The sequence below is a fragment of the Peromyscus maniculatus genome, chromosome 16 (genome assembly GCF_049852395.1).
Source record: "Peromyscus maniculatus bairdii isolate BWxNUB_F1_BW_parent chromosome 16, HU_Pman_BW_mat_3.1, whole genome shotgun sequence".
Lineage (NCBI taxonomy): Eukaryota > Metazoa > Chordata > Mammalia > Rodentia > Cricetidae > Peromyscus > Peromyscus maniculatus.
The window spans coordinates 66079782-66104259 of NC_134867.1; the positions used below are offsets into that span (position 1 = coordinate 66079782).

At 44.6% G+C, this 24478-nt stretch overlaps 2 protein-coding genes across 18 annotated transcripts in view; one reads left to right on the forward strand and one right to left on the reverse strand.

Moving 5' to 3' along the window:
- Dynlt2 (dynein light chain Tctex-type 2) overlaps positions 1-578 on the reverse strand; it is a 16471-nt gene extending 15893 nt beyond the window's left edge. Inside the window, exon 1 of one of the 2 annotated variants that reach the window (XM_006975924.4) lies at positions 344-578. In XM_006975924.4, the coding sequence (XP_006975986.1) occupies positions 344-451 (108 nt within the window). In that variant the 5' untranslated portion in view covers positions 452-578. The remainder of the gene's footprint in view (positions 1-343) is intronic. The other variant, XM_042261944.2, reaches the window with a different exon arrangement.
- Positions 479-24164, forward strand: Ermard (ER membrane associated RNA degradation). Of its 16 annotated transcripts, none has more exons than XR_013045170.1 (19): positions 597-648; positions 1211-1379; positions 1957-2091; positions 3242-3343; positions 3966-4055; positions 5730-5827; positions 6589-6725; positions 7327-7441; positions 8518-8620; positions 9006-9035; positions 9854-9922; positions 11019-11192; positions 15359-15442; positions 17445-17521; positions 18048-18173; positions 18462-18680; positions 19760-19873; positions 22114-22364; positions 23742-24164. XR_013045170.1 is itself a non-coding variant. In XM_042261940.2 (18 exons), exons 1-18 carry the CDS (start codon positions 643-645, stop codon positions 21878-21880), a joined length of 2049 nt encoding a protein of 682 aa, XP_042117874.1. In that variant the 5' UTR covers positions 479-642; the 3' UTR covers positions 21881-21919. The 16 variants fall into 16 exon arrangements, 12 of the variants coding, with proteins under 12 accessions (XP_042117874.1, XP_076409082.1, XP_076409085.1 ...); XR_006064338.2 differs by having other exon boundaries at positions 636-925; positions 1952-2091; XR_013045169.1 differs by having other exon boundaries at positions 636-925.
- Positions 24165-24478: the final 314 nt, after the last annotated feature.

The window sequence follows — 24478 nt, forward strand, 5'->3', positions numbered from 1 at the left end:
GGTATAAACTCACCTGGGGTTGATAAACTATGTATATACTAAGATTGCATCTAGAAAGCGCAATACAACTATTGGATAACTCTGGACATTTGCGAGGTAAGTGTGCAAAGACCCGAGAACGATCGTGTAAAAACGTTCTATTGGTTAACATACGGCTCTCTGAATTTAACAACTAAAACCCCTCGGCCTGCAACGTCTAAACCTCGTTGTTCCACTTAAGCTCTGCTCCGCAGGGGTCAGAAAAACGGAAGAAGGGAAAGGTCGGCCATCCTTCCTGCGCCTCCGGGCGCTGGGGCGTCTAAAGGGTGGGCAAGCTGCCCGGGGCCCGGCGGTGCGCACTCACTGCCTCCTTCTCGAACATGCTAGGCCGCCTATCTCTCCTAGGCGCCACCGGGGAGTGGTGCGGCGCTTGGCCGGAGGACGCCTTCGTTACTCGGCTTCGCCGATCCATCTTGACGCGTTTCCCCACAAGACGCCGCCGCGCCTCCCGCCGCGGTCCACCCGCTCAACGCCCCCGGCCGGCCGCGACGCCGGAGTGACCCAGTCGTCTCGCGCCGGCCAGCGCCGCACGCAGCCGCGTCCCGGACATCCGGGCGGAAAGGCGTGAGTCATCAGAGAGCGCCACGGCCCAAGCCGGAAGCGATGGAGGTAGGGGGGCGGCCGCCTGCCGGGGCTTCCCGCGCGGCCTGCGTCCAGACCCAGTCCGTGTCCTGGGACACCCCTGCGGGGTGACAGGTCCAGAGCGGGATGCTAAGCTGCAGGGGAAAGCCCAGTTTACAGAACCCGCGTTTGATGAGCGGGAGGAAGCGCCTCAAGTCGGGAATCCATCATTCCACGCACCTACTCGGTGCCTATGGTCCTGGGGTTGTGTTTCATACCAAGGACAGAAATGTTCCGTTCTCACATTTCCTGTGAAGAATCGCTGGTATATATAATAAAGGAGTGCCAGAAGGAATGATGCACTGTTCAGAAAACCCCCCAGCTCCAGTGTCAGCAAGGGTGACTAAAGAAACGATTCAAGTGTTTGAACGTGCACTTTGAAACACACGCATAAAATATGCTTCGTGTCTAAGCACTGTTAGACATATACAGCTTTTTATGGTATCCAGAAAGCATATTAAGAGCTTCCCTACCTTAGTTCTGTCTGTACATAGGATAGGATTTTCTTTTGACTTGAGTGTAATAATGCCCTTTATATTTTATATTTCAGATTTTAACAGGAGATTCCATTACTACCTGCCTTTCTCCTTTAGTGCATGACTTGATTTGTAACCTTGGTTTTGAACTCAGAGAAAACTGTGATATCAATAGCATTGTATCTCAAAATGGTGAAGTATACTGGGAAGCAATTACAGACCGTGTGAGCTATGCAGAATCAGGTTTGTCTTGTACAAAAGTACACTGAAAATGTTTGGGCCTGTAAAACCTGCCTTGGTTCTTTTTTCTTGGAGGATGTTATAATGTAGTTGTCAGAGGAGAAAGAGAATCCTGAAAAAGATAGAAAAGTCAAGAGATGCTTAGCTAAGAAAATTGTGTGTGAGCAGGAGGCAGGCCAGGAATGCTGGAACCAATCTCAGGGCCTGGGTCCAGTAGTCAGTAGGTGTATATACAGCATGGATCCTCTGGATAAAGGACAAGACAGAGGGGTAGTGCCTCTCATCGTGTTACTCAGAATAGCACCTAATTCACAATGTAAATTATTTATGGAATTTGATATTTTTATGCTTGATCACGAGTAACTAAAACTACAGCCACACATTCTCTGCTGGTGGTAAAGCCTTATATGATTCATTTCTACTGAGCTGCAAGTATACTTATCATATGTCCAATTTTAAGCTGCTTGGTTTTGTAAGCATTTTGTAATTAAAGCTTTTCTTTGATTTTTACTTTTTTTTTTTTCATCCTGTGGCATAGAGCTGTGGAACTAAAACTTATTTTCTCCACCTATAAGGGCAGAGTCTGGATTACAGGAGAAGCGTACTGCTGTTGGGTCCTGTCTGTGAGGCCATCCATCTGCATATCTCATCTCTGACCAGGGCACAGTTTGAAATTAAGTATTCACCATGGTTCCAGTGGACAGCCTATCCAGAGGTTTGACATTTTCATATCTTTATAAATAAAATATTTTGCAAATTGGAAATCCTCATTACTTGCCAAGTTAAGGGTGCCTTTTTCCATCTTTGGCCTTCCAACTTTGAATAGGTCTTGGGGGCTGCAAGAGAAATCTAAGTAGTTTATACGTAGGCTCTGAAGCCTGAGTTGAAGAACATACCACTTTGAACAACTTTTGGGCTCCATTAGGCAGGCATTTGTCTTAGTTAGGTTTCTTGCTGTGAAGAGATGACCTCACCATGACCACAGCAACTCTTATATAGGAAAACATTTAATGGGGGCTGGCTTATAGTTTCAGAGGTTTAATTCATTGTCATGACGGGAAGCAAGGCAGCGTGCAGGCAGACATGGTACTGGAGAGGTAGCTAAGAGTTCTACATTTTGATCCACAGGCAATAGGAAATGAACTGACTTGAGCTTCTGAGACCTCAAAGCCCACCTCCAGTGACATACCTCCTCTAACAAGCCACACCTACTCCAGCAAGGTCACACCTCCTAATAGTGCCATTCTCTGTGGGACAAGCCTTCAAACACATGAGTCTAAGGGGGCCATTCCTATTCACACCACCACAGCATTAGAAGATAAAGTCCACTTTAGCATCAGAACTCCCAGGGAGATGACAAGGTTAGATCAGATAGTAGGTGCTTGGTTTCTTTAAAGGGAATTGAAAAAAAGATAGTCATTTGGGTCCTAATGCAAATCTTGTGTGGTTTGCTTTTTTTCGTTTCCTGTGTTTGATTTGACACGTTAAAGGACTGTAATAAAACAATACCTGTAACATGTCTGATTCTAAAACAGAGCTGGGAAGGTGAGCTGCCTTATACAGGAACTAAACTAAATCATTACGGAAATAAGAAGTAGGTCAAAATGCTTGGTTTCAATTCATTATTATGCCAAATTTATACTTCGAACAAACATTTAAAGAAAGAATTTTCAAAGAACTCCTTAGGTATTAAATAATTTTATTATATTATTTCAATGGAAACAATTTGCTTATGTCAAAAATTTAAGTGTAGTAGTTGAAATATTAAGAGGTTTGAATTCAGTAATAGTAATGCAATACAAATTTTGTTTTGAGAATTATTTTTCATTGAATCTGAGCTCTACTGTGTGTTTTACTCTAAATAGCTGTTTCTTGAAATATTTGATGCCTTGAAAAGCCTGTGCCCTCCTGCCATCTCCCTCAGCGTGATGAAATTGGCTTCCTGTCTGGAACGGGCCTTAGGCGATGTGAGTGTGAGAATCCTCCTTGTTTGCTAGATTACCTGGATGAACACAAAAACTTCAGATTTCTTGGTTCATATATTGCTCTCTTGTTAAATACAGTGATTTTCTTTTTACATAATTAAGAAATTCCTGTACCTATGAGCCTGGGAGATGTCGCAATAGATCAAAGGACTTGCTGTGTAAGCATGAATACCTGAGTTTAGATTACAGCGCCTGCCCATCTCCAAACATGAAAAGCTATGGATGGTTGCTTCTACACCTCTGTAACCCCACACTGGGGTTGGGGGGTGGCGGGCGGAGACAGGAGGCTCACTGGAGCTTTCTGGCCTCTATTCCAGCTCCAGCTTCAGTAAAAGACCCTGTCTCAAGGGAATAAGGTGGAGAGCGATAGAGTAAGACACCTGATGCCCTGCTCTGGCCAGTGTGCTCACACGTGTGCCAGAGTGCACACCAGCACACACACACACACACACACACACACACACACACACACACACACACAGGAAAGGAAATCTATGTCTAAGCACTTCTCTGTTCATCTGTACTATGTATCATAAATCTCACTCTATTTTAAATTTTGCCTCATTATAATATAGTTATTGTATGATTTCTGTTTGAATTTTAGGTATTTTTACTGATTGGGAAGGAGTGCCCCTTTCTTCTAAGAGATCTTCTTGCATCTGCAGAGCTTGCACAAGTCTTTGGACATGCTGTGGTAAGTATGTCAATTATACATAAAGCATAGCGTAGCTGGCATGAGCTGTGCTTTCGATTTTCCAAAACTGCAGAACTCTGGGGAAACACTAACTATTTCACCGATTTAAGTGTATCCTCCCTTCCTTCTGGAGCTGGCCCACTTCCACATATTCCACAGGGTCTCTCTCCCCACATTTGATGGTGCTCAAATAACCATATAGGTCCAACCAGAGAAGCAGTTAGAAGCATATCACTTTGTTCAGTTAAGCATTCATAATGGTAGTACTAAGTCACTACAGACTACGTTTAGCACTTTGGAATGATAGTATTACATTTTTGTCCTAAAATACCTGTGTTTTTAACAGGTAGGAATTTATACCTTTTGCGGTCATTCAGACTTATAGTGGCAAAAAGAAAATAGAACTTGGTGAAAAATTATAGAGGCCTTTATACTTTTCGGAATATTCTAGAGGGACTAATCAAGAGACTTCAGACTAGATGGTGACATGTAGGGAGCTCAGTGAGGCAGAAGACCAAAACAACCATCTTAGTTAGACAAAGTCCACCAAATTTACTATTTGGGACTAAGAGACTATCTTCAGTGAACCCTCCTACTGCTCACTGGCATCATTTCCCTTGCCAGCTTGAAAATAATTTTCTGGTAGAGGGCCTGGCATAAGGCTGGAGTGTGGCCTCTCGTTGTTATGCTGAATCATTAAACACATTTTGTTCCTGCCTGCCTGCTTGCCATTCACCATCTAACTCTGAATGGCCACTTTTAGCCTCTAGATGATTTCTTGTGGCCGCTGATAGATAGATGGCATTTGGTATATAAACTAGGGGAAGGGAGCAGGGGCTTCTGAGGTTCCTTCAAAGATATGGCTGTTGAACACTGGTGTTGGGTTGAACCCCTCTGAGCTTTCCACCTGCTGGTTCTGCTTCAGAGGCTCAGAAAGCACCTCTCTCCTCTGCTCTGCAGCAGCCCAATGTAAACCAAGATTGCTTTCGTTTCTTTCCTGAGGGCTGACTGTCCTCTCTCATGAGTTTGTCTGAGGAGGTGGGGACACAGGACTTGGCTGACTAGCTATGGCTGCTTTTCTCATCCTTTTTACCACATAGGCCCACACTACCTGGTCTGGAGTTTGTATCCATTTTCTGATGTGTTCAGATCCTGGGCCCCTCTGTTGTGTAGTATTAAAGCCATGTATTCTGAGTCAGCTCCTCATCCTAGGACTGCCTTGAAGGTCTGGTCTCTGAAACCTTGGCTTTATCTTCTTCACTTGTGTTTCTTTCTGTGCACAGTGGGAAATGATAGTGCCTTCCTCAGAGGTGGTTCTGGGGATCATTCAAAAATATGTCTAGCATGTGCTAAATACTCGATAAGTGTTGGTTTCAGCCCAGTGAAATGGCTTATTGGGTAAAGGTACCTGCCACCAAGACTCATGACTGTAGTTCAATCTCCAGCACCCACATGGTAGAAGGAAAGAATCAGCTCTCATAAGTTGTCCTCTGACCTCTACATACTGGTACACATTAAGTGGAAATGTGTAGAATTTTGATGTTAGTTTCATTCTTGTTACTACTTTATGCCGGCAGAAACTGTTGGCTCTCTTGGTTCTAAGGGAGAAGCAAACATTGTAGGACTGAATTTATTTACTCTACTAGTCAGTAATCTGCTGTCTTAATGGATTAGATGGACATACTGAAGGTCTTCATCGGGTCTCCCTGTGGACTCAACCTGAGGAACATCTTGTGGCATGGCTTTGCTTCCCCTCAAGACATTCCTCCAAAGTAAGTTGTTGGCTAAGTAACTTTCTTCCTTCATCTGCTTAAGGATTTGCTATACCTTGAATTTCCCAAGAGGAAAGGGTTAACTGTGAAAGATGGGAGGATTTGAGGCATGAATGGTCAGGTCGCATGTTAACAGTGTGGTAACTGGAGGGGTGAGAGTGTATGTTCCGGTGCCTGGCACCCAGAGAAGCGCAGACAGAGAAGCCTGGAGCGGCAGCAAGCCCGGCACTCTGAAGTCTGACGGCCTTCCCAGCTGCTGCGCAACCTGGCCATCTCTGGAGAGTTCTGGAATTTGTTGGTTTTCTTTCTTAGTTCTTTTTTTTTTTTTTTTTTTTTTTTTGGTTTTTCGAGACAGGGTTTCTCTGTGTAGCTTTGTGCCTGTCCTGGATCTCGCTCTGTAGACCAGGCTGGCCTCGAACTCACAGAGATCCACCTGGCTCTGCCTCCCGAGTGCTGGGATTAAAGGCGTGTGCCACCACCGCCCGGCTCTTTCTTAATTCTTTTAATTTTTATATTCATTTATACATGTGTACATATGCCACAGTATTTGTGTGGAAGCCAAAGGACAATTGTGGGGAGTGGTTCTCTCCTTCCAGATATGGTTCTAGGGATTAAACTGAGGACATCCAGCTTAGCTGCAGTCTCCTTTAGCTGCTGAAGCATCTCAGTCCTCCTTCTTGCATAATTTTAACATTTTTTTTCTAAGAAAAGTTCTTTATATGAATAACTAAGTTCATTTTCTGGTTTCTGGTCTTCCCTAGGTACTGTTCAGCTATGATGTTGTTTACAGCAGGACTGGGTCAGTTACTGAAGAGCTACCTTCACCAAGAAAACGTCACACTGGCACATCGACCTTTTGTAACTCTTACAAACCTAGAGGATGTGATCGTTTTCCCTGGCAAGTTCTGTCTCACACTGCCCCTTACTGTGTCTTCATGGAGGCATTGCACAGTTTGTAAATAGCATCAGACTTGAATTTCTTGATGAAGAACTTACTTATCATTGCCAAGTTGGCTTTGTAAGTTACTTGAAGAACCTTTTAGATGTCTCCCCTTCTCACTGTTCTGGTGCTGTTGGGGACCCCGAGAGTCACTGTTAGAACTGGCCTCTTCCACAGATGTGCTACCCTTCAGAACATCTTGGGGCCATCATATTTGTTTCTCTCTCCTCTCGCCTGTCTGCGTCTGTGCTGGTGGCCATTGTATCAGCTGTGCCAGCAACAGACAGGGTTGCCGTGTCCTCTGAGGATACCCTGCTCCTCTTGGTCAGTGTGCTGAACTAGGGGACCCTGGGTGCTACTCTCATTTGCTGCCCAAGTTCCTGACGAGATTCGCTTGTCCATCTTTCCTCTTGGCAAGCTTCCCGAGGCTGTGGGTCAGGTACTCTTCCGTTTTAGGGGTGCTCTGCCTCCGGTCACAGTTTATTTGTCCACATGCGCCCCTGACTGCTTTCAGTTGGCTACTGTGGTTGTATTTGTAAGGGTACTTGCTTTTTCCCAGGTGTTACTGATGAGGTTCTCTCAGCATTAGAGAACGTGATGATGAAATCTGCCTTCTTATTAAAAGCCATGTTACCATACTGGGAAACAGCAGTGAGCAAGTTCAAGGTGCACAGGTAACAAGGGTGGGTGGTGTTGGTGCTTAGATGCCAGGCCTGTTCCATTCCCTTCACTGTCTAAAGCCCGGTTACTGTCCTGACAGAGTGAGTAGGGGAGAGACCGACTCAGATTAGGCTCAGTACAGAGTGTCTTCCTTTTTTTTTTTTTGGTTTTTCGAGACAGGGTTTCTCTGTGTAGCTTTGCGCCTTTCCTGGGACTCACTTGGTAGCCCAGGCTGGCCTCGAACTCACAGAGATCCGCCTGGCTCTGCCTCCCGAGTGCTGGGATTAAAGGCGTGCGCCACCACCGCCCGGCTCAGAGTGTCTTCCTTTGATAACTTAGACGAGCTATAAATATTTCAAGCATCCCCTGTCATCCTCTTGGTGCAATTGATAGAACTTTCTTTTTTCTTTTTTCTTTTTGAGACAGGGTTTCTCTGTATAACAGTCCTGGCTATCCTGGAACTTGCTTTGTAGACCAGGCTGGCCTGGAACTCACTGAGATCCACCGGCTTCAGGCTCCCAAGTGCTGGGATTAAAGGCGTGTGCCACCACTGCCCGGCTATATAACTTTCTCTTTTTCAAGAATAAACTTCTTAGTGTATTTTCTGCATTCTTACTGTAAGAAAAACATTGAACCTAGCAGTAGAGAACCTAGAAGAGAGAGAGAAAAAAGGACAGGTATGTTTGGCTGTTAGATTCTGGTAAAGGCCAACCCTGTGTGGAAGCCAGGTACAACATGTTTTCCGGGGTAGAGACTGGAGAGCCAGTCAGTTGGTCGCTGCTGGTCCTCAGAGAGCCTCACTCTGGATTCACTTTGTACTTGAGCTGCCCTCTGGAGCTGTGCTACTCTGGAGCCCTCTGCAGGGACATGCAGAGTACGTCGATCTTTGATGACATTTTGTTCCACTGAAACTACTAAAAATATTTCATCAAGCATTAAAATTCCAAAACATGGTCTTAGAGTCCCTAGTCTGATTAGAGTTGGAGTCCCTCACTTTGCTTCTCACATTAGAAAGGTCTGTACCTGTTTTCGGCGCCACACTGGCATGTCTAGGCTGCAGTGCGGTCACCGTGGTACTTGGGTCCCACAGGTTTGCCGACTGCACCATGCTGTTGCTGTCACAGCTAGAAGCTGGACTCAGGAGGGTGTTTGCTGCAGTTAACAAATGTCCTGACAGACTCCTCACCGCCGAGGTACATGTGCTTCTGTTACTCAATTGACAGTTTTATGTGACTGCAAAACCCTGGGTCCAATCCCTTACAGCACACACACACACACACACACACACACACACGCACGCACGCACGCACGCACGCACGCACACATACATGCACGCACGCACACAAACACACACATACACACACAAGCACACACACACACTCCACGTTATTTGCTGTTAAAGCATACATTTATTTTAATTGTGATTATGTAAGATAGTTCTGTTTCCAAATGGCCCTTTAAACTTCATGATGTTATGAAAGCAGTAGCACCTTCTGAGAGCCAGAATTGTTTTTCACTTTGAATGATATTACTCCTTTGTTTTAATTATTTCTCTTTTATCTCTTCCCCTTTCTACAGTCAACAATTCTATATACCACATTTGATGAAGTAAGTAGTCAAACTTGCAAGAAACCTTGAAAAAAAATCATCTCCTTTTAAGTACAAATCAAAACACAAGGATGAGGGCTGGAGAGATGGCTCAGTGGTTAGGAGCACTTGCTGTTTGTGCAGAGGACCTGGTTCAGTTCCAAGCACCCACATGGCAGTGGCTCACAACCATGCGTAGACATGCACGTGGTGCTGCACATACACACATGCAGGCAAGGTACTCATGCACATAAAATAAGCAAATTTAAAATAATTTAACACTACTAATAAAAACCACAAAGATATAAACAGCATGTTTACAGGAAAATGTTGGTAAACGAGAAGAAGCTTATGCTAGATTTGAATGCAGCTCTGGGGCCTTGCTTGAGTTGACTGAATGATTGATTGGCACTCATGATGCTGTGGGTTTAGTCCCCAGCACTGAATACACCCAGAATGGCAGCATATACCTGTAATCCCATCACTTGTGAAGCAGAGGCAGGATTTGGAGGCAACCTGTAGCACTTGAAAATCTGTTTCAAACAAATACATTTAAATAGCTTTCAGGTTAATTTTGAGGCCTTAGTATTATTAATCTCATTTCTGTAGTTGCACAAAACACAAAGTGGGAAAATGCAAACAGATTGACATGACTGGCTATGACCACTGTTGAGAACAACTGTCCTTAACCAGTGTGACAACTTTAGAAGTATGAATATTCTAATTGTGTGTGTACAGATCAATGTCCGTGTGTGTAGGTACATGAGTTTGGTTATGTATTATGCATATGTGTGTGTCAGTTTAACAGCCTGTTGATTAATCTATTTTTGGTGTTTTAGATACTGGCAAAACACTTGAATGATGGTAGCATCAACCAGCTTCCTCATTTCCTCGGAGAGCCTGCCATGGTAAAGATTTGGGTATCTTAGGTCTCTCTGTTTGTGAACATGCTGGTGTCTAGAGCCAGTGTGACTTGTGGTGTGCTCAGGACCTGACCTGCTGCTGTGCTGTCCTCCTGTCCTGTCACAGACACTCATCAGGAGTGACTGCCTGTGGGCTCTGGGCTTTGTTTATTCTGGTTAGTGCCATGCCCTTTGAATGCCTGACGACTTGGCTGCCCTCTTTCTAAACATGTTTTTATTTATTGGTTCTATGTATTTTTGGTAAAGAACGAGCTATATTTGCTTTATAAAATTTAGCAACAGTCAAATATCTCTAAGATTAAGTGTAGTCAAATATCTCTAAGATTAAGTGTTGGATAAAACAGATTAATGTTTTGACCCATTTTCCAATCAGCATTTTATATTTTATCGGGACACTACAGTGACTGCTCTAGACTGTAGTAGATACTTTTTGTCTATTCCACCTCACTGAGAGAAGAGCTGGGTTCTGCTTCCCATTCCTTATGTGATTTTGGCATCCCTTCCTACCCACAGACAGCAAGATGACTAATTTATCTGGTATTCTTTTTTGTCTTGCATTCCCTGGACTCTTCCTCTGTTGGCAGTCTGCCCACATCAGTGGTTTTCTGACCTTTTTCTCCATAGTCTGGCAGAGAGAGACTTTGGGCATGTACTGTTAGAGGAGGGAGCAGCTCTCTTTGTTGATGTGAGATGCAGGAGTGGTCCATGGGGAATGTAGGGGAAGGAATGGGCCAAGGAGACCTGCTTGGTTATGCTCATTCCAGCAGGAGGAGTGTTTATCTCCCTTCCACATAGGAGGGTAAGAAAAACAGAGATAAGTGCCTTGAGCAGCAGCCCCTTCCAGGCAGCTGCCCCAATGGTTGGTGGTCAGCTCCTGCAGGCAGGCCCTGTGAGCAAGAGCGCCCATGTGAGCAAGAGCGCCCTGCGACAGTCCCAGCTGCAGGAGGGGGTGAATGCCCTCTTTGAGACTCACATTTCCCATCAGTTTGTAAACAAGCCAGGAGCTGCCTGGAACCCTGCCTTGTGCCTTTGCCTGTGCTCACAACATTCACAGAATGCGTCTCTGTTAATTTTCTAAAAGGAATTCTTGTGGGATTTCCTGAACTATCAGGAGGGTCCTCGTATCCGGGATCGTTTAAGCCATGGGGAGATCAACTTACGTGAATTTCCGAGAGAAGCAGCAAGCCAGCTGCTCACATTCTCCCTGGTGCTTCTGCTCAGATTCACTGCGGAAGACACATTGACAGAGCTGAAGGTACCACAGAGGGGAGAGGGTGGCTGTCAGGATTACCATCACTAGCAATGGAAAAACATGTCTTATTTTTCAAATATGATTAGCTATTGACCATTTTTTCATTTTAATTTGAGTTACAGTATTATTCCATCAGAATATCTGTAAATTAACAACACACATGCATGCATTCTCTGAAAATCAGAGTTTTGAATCTGAAATAATTTGTCCTCTCATAAACACATCTTTGCCTTTCTTCTTCATAGCAGTGTTGGTATTAAAAAACCAAAGAACAGGTTATAAGACATGATTTGCCAAATACAGGAAACTCCTACAAATATATATCAAATTCATGGAACAGGGTATTTGCACTTCTGAAACTAATGATTTTGTTATTTTAAAGTAAATAATTTTAGTTATAATATTGCAGGTGGTATTTTTGTTTTTAGATTATATATATGGCAATTGTTTTTTAAGTTGTTTAAAAGTCTAAGCAAGATTGAAAAATTATTATAATATGTAAAGGCCATCAGGAATCCCCTTTGCCAGAGATGAAAGCTGTTAAAAGTTGGGTGTCCTTGCTTCTCTGTTCTTTCCACAGGTATCCCCAGATAGGCTCATAGGAAGAAATGCTTTGTCCTTTAAGCAGTGTTTTTCATTGGCTATTTTTGGGATCTTTGCTGTGCCTGCCCTTTTTGTTGGCTGTCTGTCATCCTGTTGCATCAGTCGACCATCGTTTAGATAAATGATCTCCATTTGGGTGTGTGAGCTGTCCCTTTGACAGAAGAAACTCTGAGTGCAATGGTGGAGGACTGGTTCATTTGGGCCCCTCTGCTAGTGAGTTTGCAAAAGTAAGGCCTGTGAGAGACAGACAGACAGCAGTAAGGCCTGTGACAGACAGACAGACAGCAGTAAGGCCTGTGACAGACAGACAGACAGACAGCAGTAAGGCCTGTGACAGACAGGCAGACAGACAGCAGTAAGGCCTGTGACAGACAGACAGCAGTAAGGCCTGTGACAGACAGACAGACAGCAGTAAGGCCTGTGACAGACAGACAGACAGACAGCAGTAAGGCCTGTGACTGACAGACAGACAGCAGTAAGGCCTGTGACTGACAGACAGACAGCAGTAAGGCCTGTGACAGACAGACAGACAGCAGTAAGGCCTGTGACAGACAGACAGACAGACAGCAGTAAGGCCTGTGACAGACAGACAGTAGTAAGGCCTGTGACAGACAGGCAGACAGCAGTAAGGCCTGTGACAGACAGACAGACAGCAGTAAGGTCTGTGACAGACAGACAGTAGTAAGGCCTGTGACAGACAGACATCAGTAAGGTCTGTGACAGACAGACAGACAGCAGTAAGGCCTGGTTTTCTCTTCGCTGATGCTGCTGGCCCTGCCTTGTCCTTGCTCACTTGTATTTTCCCACCACTTTAGGAACCTTACTGCTGTTTTCGGTGATGTACTTGATTTTAGCTCTGGCTTCTTTTTTCCCTCTGGCTTCTGCCTTTGATATCATTCTTGAAAGCTGCTTTGCATTCAAAAAATTATGAACATAACCATAATTTTCCTAGTGTTTTTGTCTTTTTCTCCAAGTAGAATTTAGTTCCTCTTGGGAGTGAGGTAGAGAACCTAGCTTTCCGTGTTTCTTATTGAAATTGCCAGCAACTTTTCTGAATGCCATGTGAAGAACTGTAGCTAGAGTTTTTCTGCCTGGCCCACAGTCAGGACAAATCTCTGTCACCCACCAGTCCCACAGCCACTCAGACCCAACCAAGTAAACACAGAGACTTATATTGCTTACAGACTGTATGGCCGTGGCAGGCTTCTTGCTAACTGTTCTTATAGCTTAAATTAATCCATTTCTATAAATCTATACCTTGCCACGCGGCTCGTGACTTATCCGTGTCTTCACATGAGACTTGTCATGGAGGAGGCTGGCAGTGTCTCCTTCTGCTTTCCTGATCTTTCTTTTCTCCTCTCTGTTAGTCCCGCCTGTACTTCCTGCCTAGCCACTGGCCAATCAGTGTTTTATTTATTGACCAATCAGAGCAACACATTTGCCATACAGAACATCCCACAGCAAAGAACTGACATCTTTATTCAGTGTACATCAGGCTCCAGCCCTGGGCTCTCTTGCTGGAAGCTCTGCTCTCTGCTGAATCTTCATGACACTGTTTAGTGCTTTCCAGACACTAAAGACAATTCGCGTTCCTGTCGCCTCAGAATTGTCTTGTCTGTTCTCACTGTTTATATTCCCTGTGAGCTGTGTCATTAAAGTAAACAGACTCAGAAAACAAACTGAAAAGAATAATCTAGTAGAATCACACAGGGAAGCTGACATCTTTTACTATATTGCTCACTATTCAGAAACTGAGGATGTAGCTCAGTTGGTAGAGTGCTTGCCTAGCATCCACGAAGACTTGGGTTTGACCCCCAGCACTGCATAAACCAGCTGTGGTGTCACACACCTGTAATCCCAGTCCTCACTCAGAAGATGAAGGCAGAAGTGTTGTTCCCATTGGTTAATAAATAAGCTGCTTTGGCCTATGGCAAGGCAGCTTAGAGGCAGGTGGGAAATCCAGCTCATTCGGTACCGCATGAGACTCTTAATCTCAGGGCCGTGGGTTTGTGCTCCACGTTGGGCGCCAAATGTAGTCAGAAGTTTTCCTGTGGTCTTGACTAGACCCACGGTCCAGACAAATCTCTCTCACCCATGGTCCATAGCTGCTCGCACCCAAGTGAACACACAGAGTCTTATATTACAAACTGTATGGATGGTGTATGGCTGTCCTTTTGCCCTTATATCTTAAATTAACCCATTTCTATTAATCTATATTTTGCCATGTGTTCCATGGCTTTACTGGTTCTTTCACATCTTGCTTCTTCTGGCAGCGGTTGGCATCTTTCTCCTCTGCTTTTCCTTTTTCTGTTTCTTTCCTTGGATTTCTCACCTGCCTCTAAGCTGCCTTGCCATAGGCCAAAGCAGCTTATTTATTAACCAATGGGAACAACATATATTCACAGCATATAGAAAGACATCCACCAGCCCAGAAGGATCACAAGGTTATCCTCAGCTACATGGAGTTTGAGACCAATCTTGGATGTACAAGACCCTGTGTCAAAGAAAAAAATTTACCAATAACAAGTATGTCCTGACTTCAGGCCTATGATGAATGTGGACCCCCACCCTCCCAACTAAGCACATCTCCACAAGGTAGCTTCTGAGGCTCACAGACCCCCAAGCCTCTCATCCCTGTTTCACATTCTATACTCAGTTTCGTCTTAAAATACATCTTGAGTCTATTACTCAGTGTTATTCCATTACACCACTTGGCCAGATCACCTTCACTTCCTGGAGGGACACTTGCTCTGACAGCTTACCTTCTTCCCTTTTCTCAACACAACAGCCAGATCCTTTTTGGAACATTATGTCCCTCTATGTAGAGCCTGTCTGTGGTTTCATATCTTAGAGCAGAAGGGGATGCTCTCCCCTGGCCTAAAGGCATACGCTGTCCCCCTATTCCAGCACTCATCCCCAGTCTTCACACAAGTCTCTGCCCTGCTGGGACTGCAACCATGAGGATGCTGCCCACAGCTGTGGCTCAGGCTGGCAGTTGTCAGTGAATGAGAAGTTGGCACATGTCCTCAGCACTTTGATCTTGGTCATTTCAATCATTGCTCTGTGCTGTTGAGAATGTGATGGTTTCTGCTTCTGACGTCTGCCAACTTCTGGCTCCCTGACTTTATGCTTTTGTGGTTTCCAGTTGCTGATACAGGTTTTCAGTTATATATTTATAACAGCCATTGGAACATACTATATTATCTTTGTTTTTAATATTTATATGTTTGGCAATTATATATAACTTTATGGTCATGTAATTCTCCTCTAATTGTATTGATGTTCATTCATTAAAATTTTTCCCTTTTGTATTTGGATCTTTTTCTCTTTATATATTTGTAGTTTTGCTATGCTATGGACAGGGTGGATGTGATCTTTGTAAATTATTGTGGCTAGTTAGCTCCATTTTAGTCAATTGGTTGACTACCAGGTCCATCTTGTTTTAGTGAAGAGTTTTACCATGCTTTAGATGAAGTGAAAGATTAGGACTCTAAGTGACTGTGATTCAGAAGAAGACAAAGCCCAAATGTAGAACTGTAGTGACTAACAGCAATTTTCTGAACTAGGAGGAAGCAACAATACAGTTGCTGATTAGTCTTGCAGAAAGCTACAGATCTCGCTGCCACCCAGCCTTCCAGCTTCAAAAACAGGTATGCCACGTGCAGAGTGTTTGGGAGAGGGGACATGTGTGATACTGATCTCCCTTCAGAGACATCAGAAGGGCCCCACGGCCTTGCCCTGTCAGACTTCCTGACCAGTTGGTCCCTTACTGTATGGCTTTGGTCAAGTGACTCAGTCTTCTGAGCTTGCAGCTCAAGTTCTGTGTCTCAGAGTTAAAGGTGGTTCTGTCTCAAGGGTGACAGGTGGGGTGTTTAGCATGGGACCTAGATGGCTGCTGTCACTGGTCATTGCCCAGAGATAGAAGCAAGTTTTATCACGTGAGAATGTCATTTTTTTTATTCTACCATATAAGACAACTTTCTGTTAACTTACAATTTTAAAAACAAACTTCCAAGCATTTCTACCAGATAGTTCCAATTTGGGGATTATTTCAAATGCTTCATACTTTTTTTAAAAAAAGATTTTATGTAGGGGGCTGCAGTATGTATATATGAGTGCAGGTGGCCTTGGAGGCCAGAGGTTTCTGATCCACTAGAGCTGGAGTTATAGGCAATTGTAAGCCACACAACAGGTACGTGCTGTTAACTACTAAGCCATCTCCCCAGCCCTCAGATGTTTTATTCTGTATATGGCAGGGGACAGGACAAGAAGAACCCCCATGAATGTCACACTCAGAATGGCTCTTACACAGACTTGGCAAGAGAGCACAGCCTCACAGGGCTGCTGTAAACTGGTGTGTGTGTGTGTGTGTGTGTATGTGTGTGTGTGTGTGTGTGTGTGTGTGTGTGTGTGTGTTGGGAAAGACCTAGAGAGGCAGTGTCGGGGACCAAGGCTTGACTAGTGTTGTGTTTGACAAATACATCCATTGTGCGACTTTTCCTGTGGAGAGGTGCACAAACATCTGTTCTCCCCAGATAGAGCACCAACAAACAGATCAGAGAAGCCATTCCACCCAGTGAGTTTGGGGGAGTTGCTTACAGGGTGCCTAGATGACTCAGGCAGCTGCATCTGGTGATGTCCATCCCAGCAATGGTGATGACTCACAAAGGCTACACCCTGGAGTTTTCTATACAACTGCAGTCAGCTAAGCCAAGAGTGTCCTCTTCCCAGCAGTTGGCTTCTACTTCTAACCATGGGGAGGGCTCTTGAATCTTATAAGCTCCTTAAGACACTTCCTCCAGGAGAGATGTTTGAGTTCGGAGGGAATAGCTAAAGCAGTATGGGTAAGAAGGGGCGTGTCAGCCAATTAGCCTCCATCCTGTGGCCAGTGGGTTCTGGTTTGGGGGCAGGAGCATGGATAGTATCCTTCCATACTACAGATAACATTAGAAAGGTAGAAGTATCAGAACTTACCTACAAGGACCAGCATTTTAAAGAGACAAGGAGGACAGGAGGGAAGGTTCTGGAAGGTAGACTACCCGGTGACCCGATTGCTGAGTCCCCAGCCTGTGCCCTTTGCTGTCCTCTTCTATGACCCCAGAGAGCACCCTGGCTATTTTGGACCCTCATCTGTTATCTATCTACTACTTGGTGACATCCTGTGCTTTATAAGGTCATTGCTGCTGCAGAAGATTGCTCACATTCATTGATGTCCACACAGCTGCCACTTAATTTTCTCATATTATCGTGGGGCAGGACCTGCTGAAGGATCTGTTGTATGGCTTCACCTGGATGCTGACAAGTGATTGATAGTGTTGACATGCCTCCCTCGTCTGTGCTGTGTGCTCTCACTCACAGAACGATTGCCAAAGCTAGTCACAGTTCAGAGGAGGGGAGGTAGGTCCCTCTCAACTGAGGATGTCATATTTGTGAACATGCTCATCATCACCCCAACAGTAAGAACCAGCAGTAGTCTTAACAGTCCATCAGATGAACGTGTGAAATACTTGAGCTCACCATATGCTTTTCAAATATGCAATCTGTAATAGTTTTACAAATATTTTCTAGAAAGTGATTCAATATCCGTGACAGTTGAAAACACACTTTCTAGGATATTGTAAAACCTTAGAGCAGTCAAATATTTCCTCCCAGGTGCTGAACTGTGAGAAAAGCCTCAGGATGTGGCCTGTGCTGCCTGTGCCGGAAGAGCCTGGTCAGGAAGCAGCCAGGTGCGTGTCCCCTGGACTGGGGAGTATGCCACCTAAGTTGTTGCATGTACCCTTGGGTCGCGTAGACCATGGCTGGGTCGTGTAGACATGGGTTCTTGTACAAGGCTGTTAGCAGGCCTCTGGAAAGGAACTGCTGGGCCCAGTTTGTTGGCAGTTGAGCACAGACTGGAGGTGTCTGTCGGGAAGATAAGGCACCCTTCAGTAAGGGCTGGGCAGACATGAGGAGGAGGAGGGACACAGATCTGGGGACCGTAGAGTAAAGCAGATACACGAGTAGTAGAGCCACTCTGGGCAAGCTGCAGATCACCTTCTTTCCGCACAGTGCCTTGCGTTCAGCTTCCCCTGTCATTCATTTCATCCTGTCATGATGCCTGTTTTCACTTACGTTGGGGAAACTAAATTTCAGATCAAGTTCACTGCACACTAAACATCATTTTATATTATCAATAAAACATCATTTTATATTATCAATAATGTGGAAGTTTTAATTATTGGAGTATACCTTTAAATATTGTGTGTTCTTCAGATTGGAAGGTAATTCTGAAGCATTTGCCTGCAACTCTTTAATTAGCAAGATTTTGTGTGAGTTCTGCCACCATATTCCCGGGAGTACCTGCGCTGTAAATGGCTTGGATGGTCTTCCCCCAGAGAAGTGAGTACTGAAGAAACATAACTGGTAATTTATGACATCAGACTTAATGTTTCCATTCTAAATTTTAGCAGTTTGATATTGTGTCCCAAAAGAAGTCATCAGGTGAACTTAGGTGATCTCTGTGCAAGTACCGTGTGTCTAGTTAAGTTTCCCATGTGTGCTCTGTTCACTGCGGTTGCATTTACCTGTCACTTGCTGAGGTCCCACTTACACCAGCAGACTCCAAACCAATTCAAATCAGAAGAAGAGACGACAGTGGCCTTCCCTGGTGTTGTGTGTCCCTTGCAGGTGGCCCCAGCTGCTCCAGGAACTCTGCAGCACACGCATCCCTACCCTGTTCTGCCCCAGACTCGTTCTGGAAGTTCTGGTTGTGCTCCGAGGCATCAGCGCCCAATGCCAGCGCGTCTCTGACCAGGTCGTTGCCTCTCTGCAGCTGAGACACAGGCAGTGGGTGGAGCATAGGCTGCGCTCCCGGCAGCGGCAGAACTATCTGCGCATGCTCAGCAGGTAGGCGGTTCCCCTCCTCAGCAGCCCTTTCTCAAGTTTGGGTGGGTGCTGATCTTTCCAGTGAATAATTACAGTGTCTACTGTTGTAGAGGAATTTTAAATTTAGCCTGCGGGAGTGGGTCCCACCACCCAAAATAACTGTCTGGATTTAAGCCCTAGAGCATGTTCCCTTGGATTGGCCAGCACTGATTCTTCACATTTCCTTAAAAAATAACTGTTTTAGACACATTTCTAGAACTTTGGGTTGAATGGTGAGGTGTTTTGTAGACCTATCAGAGCTCTTGCTTGGTCATTGCCTTCCAGAAGTTTCTCGGTGAGCCCTCAGTTTATACAGGAGTGCTATTACATCACTTCCCTCTAAAATGGAGTGAAGTGTTTTTAAGCATCTCTGTTGGTCTCATGGGCAAAATAAGGTTGGGCTTTAATAGGAATTTCTTGGAATCTAGCAAAGTTAAGACACCTTATCATCTTGGTGCTAGTGGGCACAGAGCATGGGACCTAGCAGCAGTCTCTGGGGCTGACCTGGTAAGTATTCTTGGGGGCAGCTGGGACTGAGCCAGATCAAAGCTGTTGCTGCTGCTACAGAAGGGAAGCTCTTTGTGACCTGAATGTGAAGGGCAAGGAGGGCTGGGCTGCACCCCAGAGACTGGGGCAGGGCAGAGCAGGGCGGCTGAGTATAAAGGACAGGAAAGCCATCTTCCCAGGTAGTTGGACTAGGGAGATTTTAAAAAGGTGTTGGCAAAACAAACTGCATGCTTTTTGTTTTGTTTATGGCTTTTTTTTCTTTTGCCATTCTGTTTATTTTTGTTGTTGTTTATTTTGATTTTCATTTTGTTTTGTATTGTGTGCTTTTTTTTTTTTGAGAGAGAGAGAAAGAGAAAGCACACTTACAAATATGAAGTTGTATGTGTGGGAAGGTGGGGAGGATCTGGGGAGAATTGGAAAAGGTGGAAAAGCATGATCAAAATAATTGTATAAAAATTTTTAATTAAAAAAGGTGATGATTAGGTGAAGTGTTGTTTTTCCTTAAAAAAATGGAAAGGACTGTCAGAATCTTAGCTCTGTTCATCGTTTTTCAGTGTTAGACTTCTGTCTCCTGTGCTTTACCTGATTTTGTTGCTCCTTGCACTGGAATTGGTCAGTGTTCATACTGTCCACGGTAAAAGTGCTCAGGACCGTCAGCAGTATCTGAGGTAAGATGGTGCTTAGGCGATCTTGAGAAGTTTTGACTTCTCTTGGCTATTCCTTTGGTGATGGTTTGACCCCACAGTCTCTCCTGCTCATCTTCTCTGTACAATGTGATGCTAAGTTTGTGGGCATTTGAAACTGCTTCCTATAGGCACATTTCACAGAACTGAATCTGATTTACTTGAGAATCCACTCAGAACTTGACAGTCTACAGACTGTGAGGATGGTCTTGGCGGAGGATCCTGAAGTGTGGACCATTCAGTGGCCTGAAGTCTGAGCCCTGAGACAGACCCCACCACATCCAAGTGACCCACAGTCACTTTAGTTGAGTACAGCTGACAGTTTCAGACTTGGGAATTCTACCTTTCAACAGCATCCAGATCTAGGGAGTCTGAAACTAAGATAAACTTTTGTGTAGACCAGTCCACATGCAGAGGCCCCAGAGCTCACGAGACTCTTTGGACAGAGCCAAACAAATATGTCTTGTGGTCAGTTGGCCATAGCTGTTGTGATGTAGCCTCCATCCATGCCTACAAGTGTTTCATATCTTAGCTGGCTTTATGCAGTACTTGGCAAGGGGTAGGAGTCCTTGCATATTGAAGCATCTATGGATTACAATGGTGTGTGTGTGTGTGTGTGTGTGTGTGTGTGTGTGTTTTAGACATGGTTTCACTGTGTAATCTTAACTGGCCTAGAACTCACCATGAAGTCGGACTGGCCTTGAACTCACAGAGGTCAGCTTGCCTCTGCTTTCCAAGTGTTGGTATTAAAGGCATGTGCCAGCCACAGTTTTTAGCTTTTTGATACTTTTTTTAAAGTATTTTTAAATTACTCTGGGGGAGGGGGGCTGAGAGGGGGAGTTGTGAAAGTCCGAGGACAGCTCGTTCAGTCCAGTCTCTCCTTCCACCTTTGCATGAGTTCCCGGATTGAGCTCGGGTCACTAGGCTTGCTTGGTGAGTGCTGTGCCTACTGAACCATCTGCCTACCCTGGACTGATTAGTTTTAATTGCCAGCTTGACACAACCTGGAGTTACAAGTTTCAGTTGAAGAAATTTTTAGATCGGGTTGGCCTGTGGGCATGTTTGTAGGAATTGCCTTCATTGTTAATTGATGTAGAAGGGCACAGCCCATTGTGGATGGCACCATTCCCTGGTTTTGGACCCAGGACTGTATAAGAAGAGCGATGGATAGCTGAGTCCAAAGCAGGCAGTGTATTTGCTTCTCTTTGCTGTTGACTTTGAATGTGGTGTGACCGGCTATCTCAGGCTCCTGCCACTGAGATTCCCTGCAGTGGTGGACTGTAACCTGGAATTCTAAGCCAAATGAGCCCATCTTCCCCTAAGCTGATTTTTGTAAGGTTATTTTATCACAGCAACAGAAATGACACCAGGACGAGGATGGCTGACTAGAGCTGAGACAAGTGCAGATGGCCTTGTTCACAGTGTGCAGGGCTGGATTGGGTACTCAGCCTTAATACCACTAGTACATGGCCTGAAGTGTCTCTGGGTACTGTGTGGCACTGGGTGTCATCCATGGCATCTGGCCACATGCTAGTAGCACTCCCCAGTGACATCACCAAGTGTCCCCAGAGAAGAGCCACTCCCTAGACCAAGGCTCTGTGGGTTTCATTGTACCGTTCATTTAGCATATGTTTATGAAAATTTTATAAATATAGATAGTTATGGGAAAGTCTACACTACTTGGGAAACTGAGGGGAAATCTGAAACTATAAAAATGATGTTTTTCCTAATCAGTTGGAATTGCTGCCCTTCTATGGACTATCTAAGGAAAATTGTTTGGTGGCCATTGTCCATAGGAATGGTGTTTCTCTTCAGAGACATGCAGCACAGAGGGAAGAAAGCCAAGTCATGCCACATTGGCACCCGGAGAGACTGTGGGCAGGACCTTCTCTCACTGTGACTCTGTCATGTCTCAGTCTGAGCCAGATGGCCCTCAAGTCTCTGGAATTCTGTTCCATCACAGAAACATCGCGTCAAGATCTGAGCGTGTGAAAAGAATCTTGAGTCTTATAAAACTCATCCCAGTGTTGACAGCCTTGGCCTCAGCATTTTTGTTTTTTCTATAACAGTTTCTCTTATTTTCATTTTGCATGCATTCTTCTTGAATCCACACACAATTAAGTAAATTTTAGGAATATTTCCAAGAGAAGACAAGACATGTATGCTGCTACATTCTATAATAGGACAGACAAAGAAACTAAAATTCCTCACTGTCTTTTTAACAGGTTCTTAAAATTGATCCTACAGTACACTGAGAACCTAGTGGCCTATACTAACCAAGAGAAGAACAAATGGAATGAAGCTATCACTCTTACACATGCAGTTTTGCTGAGAATTTGGACTTTCAGTGAGAAGAAACAAATGTTAATGCAGTTAGCCAAAAAATCCACAAATCAAGTTGATACAAGTTGATAAAGAAAACACAAGTCAGGCTACTCTTGGTTGTGAGAGAAAACTCAAATAGATTCATCAGCAAGTAAGTTGGGTGGCATCCAAAGGTGAGATGGATTCTGATCATGTACCAGGGATGCTGGTGGTTCTAGGGGATAACAGAGTCATTCTATGGGATGAACAAATAATTAAACATTTGGGAAAGACAAGACTAAGACATGGAGAGAGGGAAAACAACAGCTTTATTGAAGGAAGAGATATGAGGGGACCCAGAGCTTGGACTCTGCTAAGCAGACTCTCCTGCCGTGGGTATTTTCATAGGGCCCCCAGGTACTCCTCTTTCCCTTTTTGGTTCTTTTAAGAGTCTGGACTCTGCCTGCTCTTCTCACAGTGTCTTCTGGGAACAAGAAGATGCCATCGGAAGAAGCTGCTTTTGCTTTCTCTGTCTACCTCTGCCCCTTTAATTCTGCCTCCAGGCTCAAGCTGCACTTCTGAAGCATCCTGATTTGGTGTCATTGTGACCCCTAGGCTAGTCTGGATGCCTGCAGAAGTTTTGAGTTTTCCTGTCCTTGTGGTGACATTGGAGGATGTGGTCACTGCTTTACCCCTAGTTGTTGCCCGGAAACACATGGCTTAACATGTCTTGTTAGTCACATGTTCATTCTTAGAAGCTATCCTTGTAGCCATACAAACTGTGGGGGTGTGACAGATAGGCTCAGTTTGATCTGTGGGCGAGTTACAGTTATCCCTGGAGGCAGGATTGTGTTCATCAGTGTGCGTTTCATGGGTAAGTAATAAGCAGTAGCAGCCTGTGAAGGTGGAGGCCACAAAGCTGGGTGATAGACCACAGGTCCCCAGTGAGCATTTGGCAGAGGACACATTTCTAGATGAGAAGGCTGAGTGTAGGAGGCTCTGAAAGGTTAGAGGGGAAGAGGTTATTGAATTCTAAGAGTTCCCTGAAAAGCTACTTGGTTATTTGGGGATCTGGGAAGATAGTCTTCCACCTCAGTTGGTGGTGGCCAAATCTGGGGAGGCTGCATTGCTTGCATGTGTAATAATACACTTAGCCATACCAACCTCATGGTCATGGCTTCTCATAGCCACCTTCCAGACCTTGGCTGCAAATGTCCTTCAGCTAGCCAAGGAAGAATTTTCTGTGACACTTTAACTGAACTATAGAGGAGACTTTGGGGATACTTTGTGGTAGCTGCACATTCTGCTTGTTCCTTTGTAATTTTTACCCCGCACACACAAGTCAGCTTCTGGATGAAAGAGTAAATATACCAAGTTGCTGTTCATCAATTGGAATTTGATCGTTCGCTTGGAACAATACTAAATGGTGCCATATCTTCAGTGAGTCACATAAAGGACACATGATCTATGGACAGGAAGATGTATTCTGCATCTCTTCAGGGGCATCTTGTTTTCATGCATAATGACTTGTCCTTGTGTGTCTCATCAGGGGCACATGATCTTGTGTTTTTCATTGCATCACTTCAAGGAAATGGAATCCATATACGTGAAGATGTGTCCTGCATCACATCGGAGACACGTAGTTCATGTGCATGCCTTTCCTTGGCCCATTACTCCAAGGACACTTCTACCTTTTTATGTGTCATCATTTCTTGCATAGCAGCAAGAGGTGTTTTGTTTGCTCTGTTCCTGTGGTTTGGAAGTTGATAGCCAATACAAAAGGGCCAGGCCGGAATTCTTTACTGCATGGTACCTCTGCCTTTTGAAATTAACTAAAAAGTGATTTGATACCCAAACTTTACAAATATCTTTTTTTTCCATGGACCCTCTTCAGACTTTAGCATATACTGATGTTCTTGCTTCTCAACCCACTTTGTTAATTAAATGATGGTTATTTTTTTTTTAATTTTTACCGTGAGCTCCATGTTGGTTTTCATTTTCCTAAAGAAAGATATCACTTAGGTGTGGTGATACATTCCTGTAATTCCAGTACTTGGGAGCCAGAGGCATGAGGATCACAAGATTGACCAGCCTGGTCTGTGTAAGGAGACCCCCCTATCTTAAAAAACAAGATAAAATAAAAGTGTGTGTGTGTGTGTGTGTGTGTGTGTGTGTGTGTGCGCGCGCGCGCGCGCGCGCGAACACGCGCGTGTACATGCACGTGTACTTTCTGTCAGAATTGTCAACTAAGTATTTTTACATGAGAGTGAGGCCAGGTGATAGAAG

Bases quoted from the DNA above. Each gene is read 5' to 3' on its own strand.
- Ermard (XM_042261936.2), top strand. From the start codon at position 854: ATGGTCCTGGGGTTGTGTTTCATACCAAGGACAGAAATGTTCCGTTCT. The intron at 6,726-7,326 runs GCAAGTTCTGTC...GCTTTTTCCCAG, and splicing joins GGATGTGATCGTTTTCCCTG to GTGTTACTGATGAGGTTCTC. The intron at 11,193-15,358 runs GTACCACAGAGG...TTTCTGAACTAG, and splicing joins ACACATTGACAGAGCTGAAG to GAGGAAGCAACAATACAGTT.